Below are 21,038 nucleotides of genomic sequence, written 5' to 3'. Positions count from 1 at the left end.
GGTCCTGTGGGGCAGACTACCTTGTTCCATGGCAGAGTACCTCTCTCCCTCCCCAGCAGTGGCTCTTCTAAGCTCCACTGTAGCTGCACTCTAAGGGGAAACATGCTGGCAAATGCTAAATTCCTCTCAGCTTACTGCACGTTTGCAAGCTTGAAGGATTTGAGCTCCATGAGGTGTACAGATAGTGCCCCTGGTAGGTGTCACCTATATTGAGAGCCAGAGCTGCCTCCTTCCCCCATGATGGGAAAGCTGGCAATATTCCCTTACTACCACCCTCCCACTCTAGCTCCGGCAGGTGCCAAAGCTGCTATTCAAACTTGGTTCACCTGTAGGCTAGTCAGGTCTTTCTTTTTTTATACTATAGAGCCAAACACGACTTTTAACTCTTGAACTTGTATATAGTTTTGTATACTGCCAGCTAACATTTGTTACTGGGTATACTTGCAAGTATTATGTGATTTGTTGCTGTGTATATTTGGAACTGTTATGCTACTGTATTTCCTTTTTGATTTTTGCCTTATGGCTTGGGTCATGCCTGGAAAGCATCCTTTGGACCACTGTCCTTCCCTGGTTATCAAATATAAAATAACTAAATAAATCCAGCAATTTAAATTAGATCAACAATGATCTGTCTATGAGATCAGTAAAAGTTTATTTTGAATGGGCCATGCCTACACTTGACTTCCTGCTAACTGGTGTCCCACAAGGTTCAGTCCTGAGTCCTCTACTTTTATACCTTTTTGTAAATGAACAAAATTTAGACATAATACGGTCTCTACCTTTATACCTTTATCTTAATGAACAAAATCTAGACATAATACGGTTTTAATGCTATTCTCTACATTGATTATCTTGTCTTACTTTCTTAAGAGAAGAATGCTGTCATTGACTAGAAATCCTTGCAATACAACTTTATTAATGTCTGGTAACCATTTCAGAACAAAAAAAAAAACATGTTAATGTTGCCAAAACACAGATGTTACTCCCTTGGACATCAGAAGATTAGGGATTGCTATTATCTTTAAATGTTGTGATTCAAATATGGAAACAGTATTGCAAGCTGCCAACTTTAAACATTTGATTGTTTTCCACTATTATATCATAAAACCAATAAGTCTGAATAAAATTGCTCAACCCTGATTGCAAAAACTACTCACTTAAGTAAACGTATGAGCTCACAAGTAAGTCAGTGTCATGAAATTAGAGCACCAGTAAAAAAAGAAAGCATTTTTGCAGGTGTACCCCAAAGAGGGGAGCTTTGCCACCCCCAGCCTTTAATTCTTTTCACTCTGAGGTCACTCCATCTTAGTGAAAGTATGATTATTAAAAACAAAATCGTATGTGGAAACTCTGCAGTCCTGGAGCGAATGGAAATCAGTGCAATCAGAGGCCCCATGCATGAATAAAACCTACGGTCTGCTAACAAATGTGTGAAAACAAAGCACTGAGTAAACGTGTTCAAAAACACAGGAAATGAACACCCATGTAATCCTGCAGGAGTTTGACTAGATCTTTTCTTAATTTTTCTGTGCTACACCAGCCGGATCATTTCACAGTTGAAAGACCCATGAAAAGTAGCTTGCAAAGTTATCAGTCTGCTAATTTTTAAACATGGGCTGCCATTAGATGAAATACTCCTCCTAAAATGTACTGTGCCCTCCTCTTGCTAGTGCACATGCTTCTTCCTAAGATCTAAAGCCACAAATTTGAACAAATAAAATGTATAAGTTAATCACTTTTGAGTCATTCCCATGCAGTCCTACTGTATCTTCCTGTTTGGAGCTAAATGTTTGCCAGTTACTGACAAGCCAACCTGCCTTCTCACATCTTACTGCATAATATACTGTTTATGGGGCACAGCTCTTCTCCTTAATTCTAATCCACTTCCATTTTTTATTTACATATATTACAAAATAAGCACACTATCACATTGCAGAGGCATAATTTATCTAACTCAGCTGTTGAAAAGGCTTTTTTAAGTATGACACTGCATTATGGAACTAATTCATAGGTTCATAGGTTTATAGGTTCATAGGTGTGTACTAGGCTAATGGCCCTGAAGCCTTCACAAGCCTAGCCCACAGGATTACTTTGGTATCATGCCACCCGATCTTAGTTCTCAGTGCCTCTGTTGAGTAGATCCACTGGAGTGATCCCAGGGTGAATTTTCTATTTCCCATCCACTCATCAAGATTTCTCTTGAAGAGAGCCCGTGAGGTGCTCTGTTTGACATGCATGGGAAGTGGGTTATGAACCTGTCCCTCCAGCATATTCTGTTGATTGTGGTAATGAGTTTGAGGTCTCTGGAGCGTGAGGTGCAGAGGGATTGTGATTTATTTAGATGTATTTCTAACAGAGTTAGGTCAGACATGGCTTTGTAAATCAAGCAGAGATCGCCTCTAAGTAGGTGATATGAGACAGAGAATAGTTGGAGTTTTTTGAGTCTGTCCATATAGGACAAGTGTTTAAGGCCTAAGATCCTCTTTGTGAGGTACTTGTGCGGCCTCTCCAGTTGTTGCAGGTGTCTAGTGAGGTACATGCCAAATGGGGCATTGTACTCAATGATTGGCCTAATGAGGGAAGAGTAGAGGGAGACAATGACCTCTTTCTTCCTGAATGCAAAACCCTTAGTAATGAAATGTGCCACATAGAAGGACTTTCTGACCACAGTGGCAGTGTGGTGGTCAAAAGAGAGGTTGCTGTCAGCCTGTGTTCCCAGATCTCTTATAACACCTTCTGTGTTCAGTGGACTACCATTGATGTTGTAAATCATGGGCACCGGGTTTTTCCCAAAGGGGATGACGACACATTTTTTGGCATTGAGATTAAGGCCATGGTTCTGATATCAGTCATTGGTCTCAGTGAGACCTTTCTGTAGGATGTTAACATCACTTGGGGAGTTAATAATGGCTCCCAACTTGCAATCATCTGCAAACTTTATCATCCAGAGTCCCTTCATGTTGGCCTGTACTTCTGAGAAGTAGATGCCAAACAGGAGAGGACCCAGGACCGATCTCTGTGGGACTCGATTCGTGACTCATCAGGAGTCTGACTTGAAGTCAGTTACTTTCACACTGTGGGTTCTATCTGTGAGCCAGTTTGCAACCCACCTAGTGATATAGGGGTTGATGCATAGCTTAGTGAGTTTTTTTATGATTCCTGAGTGGGGAATGGTATCAAAGGCCTTAGCCAGATCAAGGTAGGCTGTATGAACCACCTAGCCTTGATCCACAGCTCTGGTGACTGACTCAAAGAAATTGACCAAGTTGAGCAGGCATGATCTACCCTTCACAAAACCAAAATGTGTGGGATCCAGAGTTTGGATATTCCCTATATCCTTGTTTATTAGGTCCATGATGAAGCGTTCCATAGCTTTGCATATCAGACTTGTCAGGCTAATGGGGTGATAGTTCTCAGGGTCTGTAGTCGCTCCTCCTTTCTGGAGAGGGATGACTATAGCAGTGCAGCATTTGGTAGGGACACAGCCTGAGGTGAGGCTGTAATTGAACAGGGTACACAGGTGAGGTGCCAGTTCACTCTGTAGTTCATGTAGAACACAGCCAGGGATATTGTCAGGTCACATAGAAGTGGTATACTTGGCCTTGGACAGTGCTGTTTTAACCTGTGCAGCAGTAATACTGGGTACCTGGCAATCTACTGGTATTGTGATTGGTCCTTTGGGGGGGGGGGGGTAAAGTTGGCACTGAATCTGTCGGCCAGTATATTGGCAATATCTGTTGACTAGGTATAGGAGGTACCATTGTGTAGTAGCTCAGAGAAAATATGGGTATTGCAGTGGAGATTCTTTAGATAACTATAGAAAGCCTTGTGGTTGTCTTTACTATCTGCTGCAATTCTGTTTTCATAGCTAGCTTTAGAGGATTTGATGAGGGATCTCAACTTTTTGTTGAGGCTGATAAGGGAGTTTTTCCAGTCTTGGGACTTCACCTTATTCTGCATCATTTTCCTCCTTCTGTTGTAGAGTTTGTTTATGGCTGGGGGCCACCAGATTGGCTTCCTTTTTTTGGAGGATAGCATCTTGATTCTATTTGGTATGGTGAGATCCATGCATTTGTGTACGTGTCCATACAGTGCATTGGAGAATGATTTGGTGGTTATGCAACTATTCTCCATTTGCATGGGTGCCGTGAAGTTAGCCACCTCTATTTTTAGGAGCCCAAAGTTAGCTTTGAAGAAGTTTTACATTGTGGTTACCTTTGTGGGGGTGGAGTGGATTTCCAAGGTGATTAGTTTGTGGTTGGATCTAACCAGGGAGGAGTTGACTATTGGTGTAGAGCAACAGTCACCCATGTTAGTAATGACCAGGTCAAGGATGTTGCTACCTCTAGTGGGGGTAAGAATGAGCTGGTCGAGGGCATTGGAATTAATGAATTCCAGGAAACGTTGGGTCAGTGTATTCGTACATGAGTAGTTTTCCCAGTTAATGGAGGGGTAGTTGAAGTCACCCAGTATGACAGTATTAGGTTGGACCCTAATATTCTCCAGGGTGCTTAGGAACATGGAGTGTGAGTCTTGGGACATGGTTGGGGACCTATAACAGGCTACAACCTGAACCGCTGTCTTACTCAGTGTTAGCTGCACCTGAAGTATCTCTGATGCGTTATGTTGGGCTACCAGTCTGGATGTGTGTGTGCATCCTTTATGAATATGGAAACACCACCGCCTTTGGAGCTTCGGTCCAAGTTCTGGGGCCGAAAGGTGTGGAATGAGTTATAGCCTGGTAGTGCAGGGGTGCTTTCTACTGCCTTGAACCAGGTCTCTGTTACAGCACAAATGTCGATGTTCTCCATTTTACGAGGTGCTTCAAGTGAGTGCATTTTGAAAATTAAACTTCTAGCGTTGAGCAGCATGACCCTCAGATTGCATTTGTTTGTAGCTGTTACGGTGGTAATTTGGTCTTTGGAACACCACCTAAAAAAAGCACTATAGGGGTGGCAAGAGCCTTAGCCAGTATCCGGAAACCCAGGGGTGACAGATGCAGGCCATCTCTTGCAAAGCATCGAGGTCTGTCAATCATGTTATCCCAGGCAGACAGATACTGGATCCCCTTAGAATGACACCAGAAACTTAGCCAATTGTTGAAATCAATCATTTTCTGCTTGTACAGTGGTATCATTCTGGGTGATGGTGGGATGCTGCTCAGGGCTAGGGACATACCCGCTTGGGCTACATAATCCGAGAGCTCCTCCATGTCTCTTTTCATGTAGTCCAGGGAGGTACATCTCAGATCATTCACACCCACATGTAAAATGACAGAGTCATATTTGTACCTGTTGTTGAGGGACCTGAGTGTGTGCGTTATGTGGGGGATCCTGGCACCTGACAGACAGCTGACTGTTACTTTCTCCTTATTCAACCTAGTGAATGGGACATCAGTGTGCCTCACTATCAAGTCACCTATGACTAGTGTGTTGGGCATGCTGTTTTTCCTTAGGGGCTTTGGTTGAGTGGCACACTGTTTAGGAGAGTTATGCGTCTCGTGATTAGTGTTGTGGTGGTCAAGCTCATTTCTGTCTTGGAGGTCTGTGCTGTTTGGGTAGATTTTTATTGAAAGCCTCCAGGAAGGTGGGTGTGTGGGTTGTGTTTTTCTGTGAAGTCAGTGCTGGTGTGTGTTGTGGAGGGCTATGTGTTCCATGTGGTGTGGTGCAAGTGTTGACCTTCTCCTCTTGACCAGCTATTCCAGTCTCGGCTGGAGAGTGCATGGCTTCTATTTTGGATATATAAGTGCATCTCTCGCAAGTCTGAGTGTTGGGAGGTAAGAGGAGAGGGTTGTCTGTGTACAAGAGGCAGTTGCTACATTGCCTCAGGATGCCCAAGTTCAATAGGTTAATTCCTAAATTAAATAAATTTTCAGGAAGCAAAATATTAAGTAAAATATTTTAAACAGCAGTCACATTTGCAGATGCTTTAGGGTTGCTGGCTAGAGCTTTAATATTTGTCAGCTAAGTTATTCCATAGGAACAATTCATGCTTAATTCTGGGAAGTGTATTTCTGTCCATCTGTATAATACTTTTGGCATTTATTTTTGTTCTGTTTCTTTAGCTAACTTGAATATTGTTGATTCTTAGGAGCATTTAATGTTCTAGTAATGTTCAGCCATAATACAATTTATGGAATCCATTATTGACACATCTGATTTACATGTAAACTTATTCAAGATAGAACTAGAATTATTGTTATTGTCTAAAATGATTTAACTTGATCAAGTTATGTAATAATAGTATACTTTTTACAATACATGTTTTCTACTGCTCTTGGTCCAAGCTATAGCTGAAAAGAGTCCTAGGACTAGCTCATTCATTGTTAGTAAAAAAAATAAATAACTGCACAAAACCCCCAAACACTCTCCCCCCATGACAGAAACAAAACTGAAAGACTAAATATAGGCTGTATTGCTGAGGAGGCTGTCTTACAAAACAGCACTCTAACACTGTTCTATAAACCTCACATTCCATATGATACAAAAACTGGTATTTTCAGAAAACTGAGTTACTCAGCAGTTTAACTCCTTCAGATTTCAGGTGATCGGCTAGTGATGATTTGAAGTGGTCTGTTTCATACATTTTAAATCCATCTGATGTTTTTCCTGAATTTGCTTATCAGTCTTTAACAGTGAAAGATGCAAAAACATTACTGATTTCTACGGGGATTACTTCTTGGACTTTACTTAGCTTAAATCACTACTCATGTGGTAAAGCTTGTCAGATTCATACAAGACGCTCCCAGTAACGGTACCTGTAATCATTTTAAACGCTGTTATAAGCATTCTGAAAAGACAGGTGCTTGATTAATGACACACACACTCTTAACAGTCTAAATATTTATTTCATTTCAAAAATATCTTCATGACACCAGTGACAAGGAAGTGACAGAAAAGTTTTTCAGATGTATAAAGCTTATGGCAGCTGTCAGAGATGTAGAAAAAGTACATTTCTTTGAAGAATAAGATGGCTGATGACACTTGGCATTTAGATGGTCTACCTTTTAATGAAAACTACATTACAGTTTTAGGTTTTCTGATCCTAATATTGTTAAAGATGCAGCATTCCTATAACAAGACATCTGAAAGGATAGATTTTACCTAAATATTATAAAAGTACACATCACCGATAACTGAGCAGAGTGCTTCATTCTCTTCTCCACACTGCAACAATTTGTTATAAAACATTTCAAGTTAAATCAAGATCTTTGTGGAGCTTAATAAAATGGATTAGAAATGCTTACAAGATTTCAGATGCAAGGGATAAAGGTTAGAAAATGCTGGAGTATTGAAAATATCAATTTCATCCAGTATTATAGTCGGAGAACTTACCAGTAAACATCAATAATTTATTATCACAAAAAACACTATGTTTATATAATCTAATGAGCATCTTTTCATCACCAATGGGGCCATAACTGTTTTAATATTTTTTTAAACTAATTACTAGTTTTTGGGTTCTTTTAATGCTACAGTTTGAATATACCATCTCTGTTTTTTTACACACTCTCTGTTTTTGTCCGTATATCTATATTAAACTAATATTCAGGTACCAGTAAGCAGAGCTATCCTTTTTTAAGCAGATATGAGGATAGAATGTCCCTGGCCAAACATATTTTTCAGGACACAGCGAATAAAGTGTGTTGGGAAGGTGTGGCACCCATGTTAGGTAACCTTGGAAACAAATATGTGCACTTAAAATTGTGAACCAAGGGAATGCTGCATCTTTACTCAAATGGCTAATGATAATACACTGATATTAGGACTTCCGCTCACTGCATAGAAACACTGTGTACTACTGACTGACTGAGGTAGAAGCACTAAACCAAGTACGTTTTATACAACACAGTCACAAATTGTGTTGTATGTGACATCAGTTTAATTACCATATTTTATTGACAACTGACATTCTCTTCTGATTCTCTTTTTCCCAAAATCATCAACAGAATAATCAGCCATTTCACATTTACTAAACAATATGCACATTTGTCTTCTAATGATGGCATCAAATGACTAGCCCTTTGGCATGTTCATAGTGCCATCACACAAGGCTTTGTTATTGTGTATCTGGAAGCAAAAGAAAATCTTGCCAAGATTTGTCTGACGTGAGAAAATATGAGCATCATAGGAGATTATCTCCTGCTCTTTTGAGTGGGGACTGTTTGCTCCATTATCTCTAGAGTGACCACAGGTGTAGGCATTTCCTGGTTAGGTAACCAGGTAAGTGCAGTTTACGTGTGGGCCCAATTCCAAAAAGGTATGGGGCAAGGAAATAGGTATCATCTTTTTTGCCGTAGTACAATTCTACTGCACTGAATATCCTGTAACACTTGTTGCGCTTTTGATTAGTCCCCATTTGCAATGATAAGAGTGGCCCATTTGTAACGATAGCCTGGATTCTGAAAAAACAGGAAAGTTCTATTAACAGAACAATAATTCTGTAGTCATTAGAAGAATTAAAAAAAATACAAGTTAAAAAAATAATAATCCTGTATGTCAGTGTGCCAGGACATCATAAAAGCAACACCAAAAAGGTGGGCCCCTAAATTAATTTACAGAATTAAGTTATTTTCAGTATATTTTGAATCTGTCATGAAAATAAAAGTGAAAGATTACAAATGAGAAAAATATCAGGAAGCGTACATAAGTTTTGCCAACTAATATTTGAAATATCACACCTAGAACAAAACAATACAAAATTTAAGAAATCATTTCATTATAATTTGACATGAAAATTGAGAGACATATGCTTATACGGGAGCAAATTTGTGCAAAATGTATGTGCAAAAAATGCGTGCATTGAAATTGTTCTCCACCATCTCTGCAACTGCAAAAAGCAGGATTACATTAATAGAATTAATGCAGAAGACTTAAGCAACTTGAAATATAATGCAGTCTTTCATTTCTGATAACTATAAACTTCATTGAAAGTATACAATTTGATGGCAAGCAAGGATTAATTTGGTAATCAGAAATAAGACACTCTGGAGTGTGTTGAGATAAAGGAAGAATAAACTTGTCATGTATCAAGCAGGTACAGCATATGTTTCTCCTTTCTGTCTCATATCTTCAACAGACAAGCAGTTAAAAATTGTCTCCCACAATTTCATGGATTTTCTATTGCTTTCATAATAAAGGATATCGTTATATTATAAGATTTAACAACGTGTGCACCACTCTTAACAAAGTACATTCATATTTTACCAACTTCTACCTGCTTTACTTTCAGATAATAACACCCAGTAAATGAAAAATAACTTTCATTTAGGCATTACAGTGTCAAACAGCCTGTTTTGCACTCTGAACACACTTCAAGATTCTGTTTTCGGTAATTAACAGTATCCAACAAAATGTAAAACCAATGACATCAAAAGGTTATAACTAATTTTAATAACAAAATAACATTTGTTTGTTAAAATATACATTAAAACAGTCTCTTATCTTTTTACAAAAAAAATTACAGCATTTTTTTGTGTGAAAACATTATGTAACTGAATCTTCAGATATGGTTATAAACTGTACATTCGTCAACTATAACCACATCACTTATATTCACAGTCCCACTTGCTATGCTTAAACTTCTAATGAACTAGGAAAGGCAATACTGCTAAAACAAGGAGTTAACAGAAAACTGCACATCAGGGCACTAAAGGTGCAAGGCTTTGTATCACTACAATCAGACTTTCTATGGCACAACAAAGTCATATTGCATTTGACTTAGTGCTTAGTGAGTGCTACATTAAAGATACATATGTATACAGCCTAACCATTTCTGTCTACCCACCCTGACATTAATAGCAGCTATAAAATTCATATTGGACATTTGCAGTGAACTTAACTTTTTCATACACTGATCTGTACTTCACAACATTCAAGCAAGGTACCACCAACTGTCTTATTAGTTTTCCAACAGAGTAGCTTAAGCAGTTGAATCTAGCAGTTTTCACACTTTGCATTTAGGTACCTATTGTGAAGTGAGTATCATCAAAATAGTCTGACTTTGTCCTATATGGCATAATTAATAGCACCTTTACAAAACATTCACTATAATCTAGTTTTCTAGTATGTTCCACATTTGCAGAGTGATGGTCTACAAAAATATGATAAGTATTATTAAAATAAATATCTTTTTAGCCAACTAGATTTTATTATGAAATGGTGCACAATAATGTATGAAAGTGATAAAAGAATGCTAGTTGATCTAAGGAGGAGAACATTTTGAAAACTGCTTGATTCATTTTAACTTCCTATTAGGTGCTAGTACACCTTTCCCTTTCTGCATCTGTAATGTTTCATGGAAAATAAAGAGCCTAACCCAGGTATTTCTTTTGATTCATGAAAGACTGGTTTATGTGCCAATGGTGCCACAGTGGGTCCCATGGATAGGAACAGGCTGCGGGTAATGCCTCGGTCCACAAGGATGATTTTAAGCAGATGCAGTCTTCAGGTATCAATAAGCAGGCTCATCACTGACTGGAACTTGCAGGCAAACCATCGCCTGAGGGGACAAAAGTATTGATAATGGAATTGTTCAAATTCAGGTGTTTGTCGAATATCACGTAAAAAGGCAATGTCAAGGTCAGACTCTGTAAGGATGATCAGGAGAAGGAGCAAAACAAACAGGAGTCCAATTGTCACAAGGAGTAAGCGGAGAACACTTAAAACAAACTTATTCACCTGTTCTGCTTCTTGCTCACCCCTTCCACTGGCACCTTGACTTAAGGCTTTGGATTCTCCTCCTACATCAAATGCTGTAGGTGTGCCTGCTTCTGACTCCTTTTCCTCTTCGATGCTGCAGGGGGCACCATTGAGCTGCCTGGAAAGCAGCAGCTCAGGAGTGTGTTCTGCTACTGGTGTTGGCAGCATGCTGTCTGTTGGGCTGTAGGCTTCATCAGAAAAAATCATTGCTCCTTCACTGCTCTCACTCTTTGATAGCTTTGAGCGGGTCGCAAAAGCATCAGCATGAGATGTTGACCGCACTGGTGTAGAGTGGGCACTGTCTCTCAGAGATTCAAGACCTACGAATACAGGAAAAAAGGTAGGCATCAGAAATGTGACAAGCCACTTTTTTCAGATACAACTTACAGCTTACCTTAGTATGTTTGCTTTTCTTCAGGATGATCTTATCTTACCTTACTGTGTCAAAAAAGCCTGCTACCTATATTGCATACTCTGTTGAGTTAATGTAAATATAACATGAACACATTGCTTTATGACTTACTGTATTAAAAATATTTTCTCTTCTGAAGTAGAATTGTCTTGAATCATGCCAGAGTTTTATAAAATGAGGGAGTACACATTTATAAGGGATGTAATAATTAGATTTGGATGTATAAATGGAAGGATTACAAAGAGTGAGTTACATCTATGCTGCCATAAATTACCAAAATAAACATTATTATTTGGACTAAAAGTTATCTTTTGATGCTTTTGCAGCTGCTTAGCCTGTCTGATACTGGGGAGAGGTGTCTCAAAACTGAATATCCTACAAGGGATAATAAACTTAAGGGGGAATAAGTTGCCCCATTTTAAAGATGCAGTGGCAAACAGTTCAGAATCACTTGTGCTTTCCTTTGTAAACTACGCACAAAGTGCCCCAGTAGAACTGTTATGACAATGGAGAAAGGCTCGGCTTGACTAATCAGTTATAGTAATGGAAGTGTTAAGACTGTCATTTTTTCTTGCAATGTAATGCTATTTCATTTTGATTCTGTTTTTTTGTGTTGCACATGGCTAACATAATGCAGGCTGAACCAGTAATGTCCACTTTGGTAAGAGAATATCAGTGTGCAGGATACAGTTCTGTGTTCTGTGTTCATGAAAGCAGACTGAGAAACCCATTGTTACAGGTATGTCAAGATCATGTGTAAATATGTCCTGATAAAGGGCCAGATGCCAAAAGAGTTGCTGTTAGTGTAAGTTTGCCGTAATTCCAAAATACTTACTCTCCCTTTTTTAATTTCTCTGAGTCTTTTGGGTTTCTAATACCATGACGGGAATGGACGATTAAAGTTCATGAAATTAGTATTGTTTCAATCTTTGATGTTAGCCAGAAGTGCTCTTCGCATCACCCGTAATGTGTCCAGTAATTACTCCTTCTGCAATTCGTACAGGGTTACATGTATTGGTAACATATCTAAATATGATTGTAGACTCTTCTTTATAAGACATATTGCTCCTACTACTATTGGAATTGTCTGCCTATCTTTCTTCCACATTGCTCTCATTTCTGCCTGATATTTTATGACTTTGTGTCTCTCTGTAAGCAGGAAACTGTAGTCACTGGCAAGGGAGCCCGCAGGATTTTTTGCAGTGGGGTGCAAAACCCAGAGCCCCGCCCGTGCAGCCCTGCCCACATAGCCCCACCCCTACCCACTGCTCCTCCCCCTATCCCACGCAGCCCCGCCCCCCCACAGTCCCTCACATACACACACAGCCATTCCAGTTTCCCATTACTTGGCTATTTCTCCCCATTTACCACAGACACTGTTCAAATCTATCAGTATGCATACTGTCTTATGCTTTACTTCTACAATGATTACATATATCTGGATTTAATTCACAACTTTTATTTCAAATTTTATAGCAGAAACACTGCGGCACGCATTTCACATTTACTAAACAAAGCAACAGTCTTGCAATGAAAACAGACTTAGCATTAAAACTTCTCTGCTTTTGAAACTCACATTGATTGAAACAGCATTGAAACCCACATTCAAAGAGAATGCATCTGGGCAGTGGCAGGTTAAGTTTACCTTTGGGCTGTTTTCAAAGCATATCAAATGCACACATTTTTAGGCCCATGCAAAAGTATGGTGATTCATGTTCCTGATGGGAGATAGGAAATTCACCCTGGGGATCACTTCTGTGGCTCTGCTTGACAGTGGCACAGGAAATAATTTTCTTGGGTGGCGAAAGTCAGGGTACCTTTGGCTAGGCTTATATAGGCCCTAGGGCCAATAGCCTAGTACCTACCTATGAACCTATAATTGAATTATATCCCTTGTACAGCACCTGCACCACCTGTTAGAGTGTATTTTAAATTTACAGTTTTGAACATTTTCCAGTAAGCAGTGAAACAATTCAAAACATATGAACCAGTAATGACAAACTGCCTAGTTCACAACCTTTCAAACATAAAAGGCCACTCAAACTTCTATCATTATAATCCACCAATATTACTCCATATGCACAATCTCTGCAGTCTGCAGAAGTCATCTGAATTCCACATTACAAAGATCTGAAACTAATGAAGAGATTGTTGCTATAAAACATACATTTCAGTGTTTCATCTACAAATGTAGTGCTCATTGCCCTAGAAGAATAAATTGCCTATGTTACGTTAAAAGAAATGGTAAGCTGGTATATTGCAACAGGGAATACGTGACAAGCTGAAAACGAGGTTCATAGTTACTAGGCACCAAAGAGACATACTAAGGACAGGACTGCAGCACCCCATCCCCTTAAAATACACATTTACACGCTGTGGGAGTAGAAGCTACAGCCCTCTGTATCAAGATGCAAGTATGCTACCTGCTGTGCTACTAACACTGCTTTAAAATTCTATACTACAATGATACCATTTGCTAAACAAAAGAGTTGCATATTTTTACAAACCTAGCATGATGAGCAGCAGTAAACTTCTCTTCCCTTGAAGCTCTCAATTCCTTGAAATTAAATTCCACCTGCTAACTCTAAGTAGGTCATTTCAGACACACACACACACACACACACACACACACACACACACACACACACACACACACACACACACACACACACACACACACACACTTAACCTGTTAGTAAAAGAAATCTGGACAAAGCCTAAAATAAACAGGGACAGATTAAAAATATTGCTCTGATGAACTTATAAAGTTAAGTTGCTAGAATAACACAACAGGATTTGTGTTAGTAAGCATTTTTCTAAAGGATATGACACATAAAACTGAAAATGTATGTCACTAATTAGCAACTGCAATCCTTTTCAGGTGGAATATGAGGCAAAAGTCTGGACGTTCTGCAAAAACCTGGATAGCGGAGGCACGGCCCATGGGGTATACTACCTTCCTCTGATACACACCCCTACCTTGTCAATCTCATCTCATAGCACAAGTAATGTGCAAGGCCCAAAACTGGGAACACATTGAGAAAGTTGCTAGAATAAAAGGATTTGTGTGAGAATGCATTTTCTGAATGATATGAAGTCTGAAACTGAAATGCATGTCATTATTTATTAACTTTAAGGGTAAGCTCATCATCCCAGTGATTTGTACCAAAAAAAAAGATTTTTATGAGGAACAGACTAAAAATATAAAGCAGAAATCTGGACACTGAAAATCTGTACATTTGACAGGTATGACACACATAAATCTCCCTACCTACCTTGTAGTACCTCCTTAGAAAGTGGATACAGCAAATCTTTTGGGTTTCTAGCATCGTGGCAGGAATGTACTGCATTCCTAAATCAAAGTATGATTAAAGTTCACAAAATCAGTACTGTGTCATCAATCATTGATGTCTGCCAAAGTGCTCTTCAGAGTACCTGCAATGAATGTGCCCAGTAATGACTCCTCAGTCCTCATGCAATTCGTATGGAGTTACATGCATTGGTAACATGTCTAAATACGAATGTATATTCTTTTTTACAAGACCCATTGCTCCTACTACTACTGGAACTGCCTGGGTATCTTTCTTCCACACTGCTCTCATTTCTGCCTGCAAATCCTGATATAGTATGAGTCTGACTTTGTGTCACTCTGTACATAACACACTGTAGTCAGTGGGTGTGTAGAGTTCAATGATCAATGCTACTTTTGTCTTCTTCTCTTGGACCACTAATATTTGGTTTTCTAGCATCTGTCTTTTGAGCTGTTAGTAATTGAGGATGATCCCATGTGATGTAGGCTTTAGCATTTTCTATGATGCTTAAATTGCAGCTTAAGTTTCCAGTGTTTTTAAGCCACTTCAGTACCATAATGTTTGCACAATGCCCAGTACAACAGTCTTGCCACATTATTATGCTTGTCAGTATACAGTGTCCTTCTACCGTATGTTGCAACCATTAACGAGGTGTCCAACTTCAACCGTTTCCAGTTCTGTTTTACAAAACCTACATTTGTCTGTTTCTCCCACATGTGCAATGGACATTGTAAACCAGTGTGTACATGATAGTCCACTATCTTGCGCCGCCAATATTGACCTTTCCTCTCTTAGTTCGAATTCACCTTGCCTTGACCATTCCTGCTTTTGTTCCTGATTAGCATGAGGTTCTTCCAGAAGTGTTCTATACTTGCAACTATATTTATGCATTTTCCACATTTTTTCGTCTTCTCAATTGGTCCATCACCTTGTATTCTTTTGTTTCTTGGTACATTCAGTTCCCGATTTTTATCTACTTCTGGTTTGATTTCCATTTCTGCTTGATGCCGATATGCTTCTGCAAGCCTAAGCAATGAAAAGCAGAGAAGTCATGTATCTTAGATTTATTCTCATTTTTCAAAACGTTCACTACATTTGTGAGGTCAGCAGATGTGTGGAGTCCCATGACTGCAGATCTGTACATGTAATCAGTGTCAAAGGAGGAATATCCCTTCTTCAGAATGTGGAAAATATATAATCTTGGTATGCACTGATTTTTTATAAATCATTTGGAGAGTAAGAAGCATCCTTGTTTTCCTATATAATCTATGCAACACATTGAGGTCAGTCAAACACACAAAATTAATTTAGGACAGGAAGAGAAAATTGGTTTATAGCTTGGATTGTGTTCCTAGATGTAAATGCTGTTTTCAGGATTCATTTAAATCATCTAAAGTATTCCTTAGTAATTTTGATTTTCATTTGCTCATGTTTTATTGTTGATCGTTTTATCAGTTCCCATTCCCAAATATTTGTACTCTTGCTGAAGTTGTTTTATATCACATTCTTGTACCAAACTGATGTTTTCTTGGTGCTGCAGTTTTCTTGCTTTAAAGGTTTGTTTGGCACATTTATCAAGACTAAATGACACTCTTATATCGTCTGACTTGCAGTTGTGCTTTCAGTTCCTCCTCTGAGCTCTACAGTTTTAAATCATTGACAAAGAGAAAATGAGAGGTCTTTACACGCTGTTGCTTTCTAGGAGCCACATTATAGGACAAAACAGAGTAGCAGCAATGACAGAGTCACCCTGGAGTATTCCCCATTGAAGTTTTTCCCTGAAATAATAATTTGTCCTTCATCATGGCTTAATTGCAAAGTGCTCTGCCACTGTTTCATGGTCACTGTCATGTAATCAATCAGTGTAAAGTGTACGTTATACATTTTAAAGTGCTCTTTTATACATGAATGTGTGATACTATCAAATGTTTTTGTAGTCAATCCATGTTGTACTTATTCTTGCCTGTTTTACAATTCTCCTCTATGACTTTAACAATAAATTTTTTTTTATTCCATATGACTTTGTTTAACTGCCCTTTTGTTCTATTGCCATAACAGAGCTTTCTTCTAAATGACTATAAACTCAGTCAGCATAAATTCCAGTGTACAGTTTATACAGTGTCAGGAGGCAAGTTATTGGCCTATAATTTTCAGGGACGTTTGCAGGTTCAGGCTTAAGTAGGAGCATTTTTTCTCATTAGCTAGGTTGGTGTCTGTTCCGGGTGTGCATATAAACGGTTTACTCATGGCTTTATCTGCTAGTGATCTTGATTCTTGCCTTACTGAGATTGTCATTCCTAATGTGGTCTATTTCAATGAGACTGTTGATATGTTGTTCAACCTTTACCAAGTTGAACAGATTGCAACATCTGGGCAATGGGCTCAAGAACTGTTGAGTAATTTGCAATAATGGAATGAGAAATAAGAAATATGCATGAAGAGCAAGCATTGAGTAAAATACTGTATGTGCATTTTGTCTGGTTTCACTGACAGTGCTCTTTTGAAGATCAGCCAGGCAGTCAAATATTTTATCAAACTTCTGACTAAACATATGAATGGATTTATATTTCTCGGTCCATCATATCTCCACAGAAGAGGTATATTTGGTACCAATGCTCATCATTTTGGACTGTCACAGAAAAAAAAATTAATCTTGATAACGTCAACAGCACTACATATTTCAGGACCATCATTCAGATCACACTGACTATCCACTGTGCTGTGCTTCTCAGACTAAACCTTGTAAAGGCTGCTTTTGGATACTTTTCACGAATCTTTGCTTGAACACTGGATGCTTGCCATTATGAAACAGCCATCATAGCCTTGTCCGAGTAACTTGTCCAAGTCTAGGCCGTACTTTGTATCAAATGTCATTGTCAATGAATGCATAGTCTGTGCATCTTTCACAAAAATGTGAACAAAAACCAATAGTTATTCTAATCATGTTTCAAAACTTTCAGTATGTTGAGTGTTGTGAGGTCAGATGTGTGCATCTGAGGATTGCAGATCTGTACATGTAATCAATTTCAAGGAGGCCCGTCCCTCCTTCAGAGGGGGGAATATATAATGTTGGTATGCACTGATTTTTTTATAAATCATTTGGAGAGCATGAAGCATCCTTTTTGTTTTCCTGTTTAATCTATCCAACACATTTAGGGGGCAATCATCTCACAACTGTAATTTGGGAGAGGAAGAACAAATTGAGTTACAGCTTGAATTTTGTTCTTAGAAGTCAATGCTGTTTTCAGGATTAATTTAAGTTTTCCAAAATACTCCTTACCAAGTTTTATTTGCATTTGTTCATGCTTTATTGATCCTTAATATATTGTCAAATACTTATATACTCCCTCTTGCTCAAGTTCTTTCATATCACATTCTTGTCCCAAATTGATGTTTTCTTGATGCTGCAATTGTCCAGCTTTGAAGGTTGCTTTTGCACATGTATCAAGACCAAATGGTCATGTCATTCTGTTATCATCTGGAAATGTTTTGACAACTTGTCGTTGTGCTTTCAGGTCTTCCTATGATAAGCTATACAGTTTTGCATCAATCGACAAAGAGAAGATGAGAGGTCTTTACACCGTTTGTTTCTAGGAGCCAAATTATAGGGCAAGAAAGAATAGCAGTGGTGTCACTGACAGTCACCCCAGAATTTCCTCCATTTAATTTTTATCCCTGGAATAATAATTTGTCCTTTATCATAGCTTAATTGCAAACTGTTTCATCATCATCATCATCATCATCATCATCACTGTAATGTAGTCGATCAGCGTAAAGTGTATGCTACATTTTTAAGCACTCTTGTCCTTGAATGTGTGGGATACTATCAGATTCTATTTTTTGAAGTCAGTCCATGCCCTACTTAGATTCTCGCCTCTTTTACAGTAAACTAGTATGACTTTAACAAATGATCCTTTGTTCCATTTGACCTTCTGTATTGCCCATTTGTTCTACTGCCATAACTGAGTTTTCTTCTAAATGACTATAAACTCTGTTAGCATCAGTTCCAGTGCAGAGTTTACACATCGTCGGAACCAAGGCAAGTTACTGGTTTAGGGTAGCATGCAAGTTCACTGTTAAGTAGGAGCATTGTTCTTCCTCCTCTTAGTTCGGTTGGTGTCTGTTCGGGGTGCGTATATACATAGTTATTACTTGTGGATAAATCTTCCTGCAAAGATGTTAATATTTTTAGGCAGACGTTACGTACTGCATCTGGGCCTGGGGTTTTCCAATTACAGGATTTGACTGTGTTAATCTCTGGCTGTTAAGTCATCCCATTTCATATCTTGTCCCTTTAAACTTGTTATTTTTTTACTTCTATCCATTTAGCATCTTTGTTATGTTGCGCATGATCTTTGTAAGTACTTCTCCAAAATGTATCTTTTTGTCAGTTCCTTTTACCTCATTTCCAAATTCTCTAAAAAATTGTTGGGTCATCAATAAATTGCTTATTTTGTACTTTTCCCTATATTTATCTGTGTATCTTCTAATTTATTCTTCCTATGCTGAGATTTTTACTTTATTTGCGATAGTACATGATACATCCTAAGCTGTTCTAATACTGCGCACTACCTTTATCACATCTATCTTTGTAAGTATTTTTGTAAATCTGTTCCCTCTTCTGTAGTCAGTGACACGGTGACACCCCTGTCTCAACTGCTTTATAGATACTTGTTTCCATGATGGCATTGACTTTCTCACCTTTCTTTCTCTCACTACCCTGTGTTCTTATGGCTCAAAAACATTATCAGTTATCAAATTAGCTGCATAGTAATATAGCCTGTTTACTTCTGTTATTTTGCATGAATCTCTATGGACAGTCCTAATTACTTGTTTCACTTGTTTTATCAAACAAACTTTCTGGGTTTTACTGACCTTCTGAAGTCTGTTTTCATAATTTATCTTAATAATGTCTCTCTCTACCAAATCAAGCAACTCTTAGCTCATTTTCTTCTAAACTGAGGACACATTTTTTTTGTTTTCCATTTGCAGTGAGCGTTCTATACAAAGTTCTATAGCATCTTCCTGTGGCACACTGTTTCATCCCATGTCATCCATTGCTCTGACATATGGGAACTCATTGGCCTATCAGTATCACTCCTCAACATTGACTGCACACTTTCCACAGTTACAGTTTCCTGTTTCTTCTGTTGCTGCCCAGCTTCAAGTGAACATTTATACGGGTTTCCTGTGAAAATTCCTAAATATATTCATATGGCATTGGCATGTGTGACCAATTGCTTCCCGTTCCATTGGTTCCCACTTAATTGGATATCCATCGATTTATCATGTTGTGATTTGTGATGCTTTCTGAATTAGATTTTCTACACTGAATCATTCACTTTGCAGGTACTCCATAACCTCAGTTTCTACTAGTATAACTTTTCCGTTACTGTTTCCTTTTCTACTTTTTCTATTTGTCTTTGTATTTTCCGTATTGTCAAGTTTTCTATCTCCAGATTCCTTTGCCTGTATGTGTCTTCAAATATCATTGCTGCTGTTCTTTTTGTATTGATTAATTAGTTTTGCTTTCTCCTTTGCATAGAAATTTCACCATATTAAATCTCTTTTCTTTCCCATGTCCATATTTCTTCTTCAGATGTCTCCTGATCTTCCTGTTTCTCCTTACTTTGAGAACTTATTACATCATGCTGTGATGTAACCTGTGTTGTATGTTACACCTACACCAAATCCTTCACTTTCCAGGTACTCCATAACTTATACTTCTATTTTGATTTTTTAATTCTACTTTATTAATCTTGTTTTCTACATTCCCTCTGTGACTTTTATTGTGAAATGTTGCATATCTGGATGCCTTTGCCTGTATTTCTCGTTGAATATCTTTGGGGCTGCCTTCTTTATACTGATTAATTTGGCTTTCCCCTTTGCATGAATATTGCACCATATCAAATCTTTTTCCCCATGTCTATATTTCTTTTTTTACACTTTACAAAAAGTTCTAGGTTTTGTTATTTATATATTCATACCTCCTCGGATGCTCCTTTTTTCAAACGGATCAAAGTTTTTTGGTCTATACATACAGTTTTTCATGCATCTGTTGTAATTAAGACACATTTTTATTTGAAGCTTCTGACAGTTTCATTCCTGTAATGTCTCTCAATCTTTTTATATACCTTGTGTCTGGAAATTCTGGGATGTTTACATAATAGTAACAATACATCATTTCCTTCTTATCCTCAATAGTTCACTGTATCGTCTTTACGGCTCTTCTTTGGCCTATCAGTTTTTGTGATTTTTGTGGTCTGCTACTTCTACAACAGGGAGGCCATCCTCCTTGCTTTGTGCATTTGTTCCAGATTCTGGATATAATTTTACCACCTAAAGGCATATTTTAAATGTCAACATCCATAAGTGCATAAATCCAAAAACTATGTGGACCACCTCCAAGCCTTGCCACTCTTCTTGGTCTCAAAGGCTACTGAGGACAGATTTGTGCTACACGTGCATAACCTCATAGTCCTGTCAAAACTCCTCCACATTCATAATTGCAATAAGGGCATAAACACTTGCTCAACAGGTGTCAATCTGTACTGCAACATAAATGTGGGAAGGACAGATGTTTATCAACTAGACTCCCTCTTCTTTGGAATGATC

At 38.3% G+C, this 21,038-nt stretch overlaps 1 protein-coding gene across 1 annotated transcript in view; it reads right to left on the bottom strand.

Annotated features, from left to right (window-relative positions):
• Window positions 1–6,827: 6,827 nt before the first annotated feature.
• The window catches only part of FRMD5 (FERM domain containing 5), a 1,150,824-nt gene continuing 1,136,613 nt past the window's right edge, over window positions 6,828–21,038 (bottom strand). The window contains exon 13 of the mRNA XM_044077712.1: window positions 6,828–11,020. Coding sequence (XP_043933647.1) covers window positions 10,446–11,020 — 575 coding nt within the window. The 3' untranslated portion in view covers window positions 6,828–10,445. The remainder of the gene's footprint in view (window positions 11,021–21,038) is intronic.

The sequence above is a fragment of the Protopterus annectens genome, chromosome 7.part0 (genome assembly GCF_019279795.1).
Source record: "Protopterus annectens isolate FY-2018-M chromosome 7.part0, PAN1.0, whole genome shotgun sequence".
Classification (NCBI taxonomy): domain Eukaryota; kingdom Metazoa; phylum Chordata; order Ceratodontiformes; family Protopteridae; genus Protopterus; species Protopterus annectens.
Note: the sequence above shows the minus strand (reverse complement) of the source record. Positions and strands in the feature narration are given on the sequence as shown.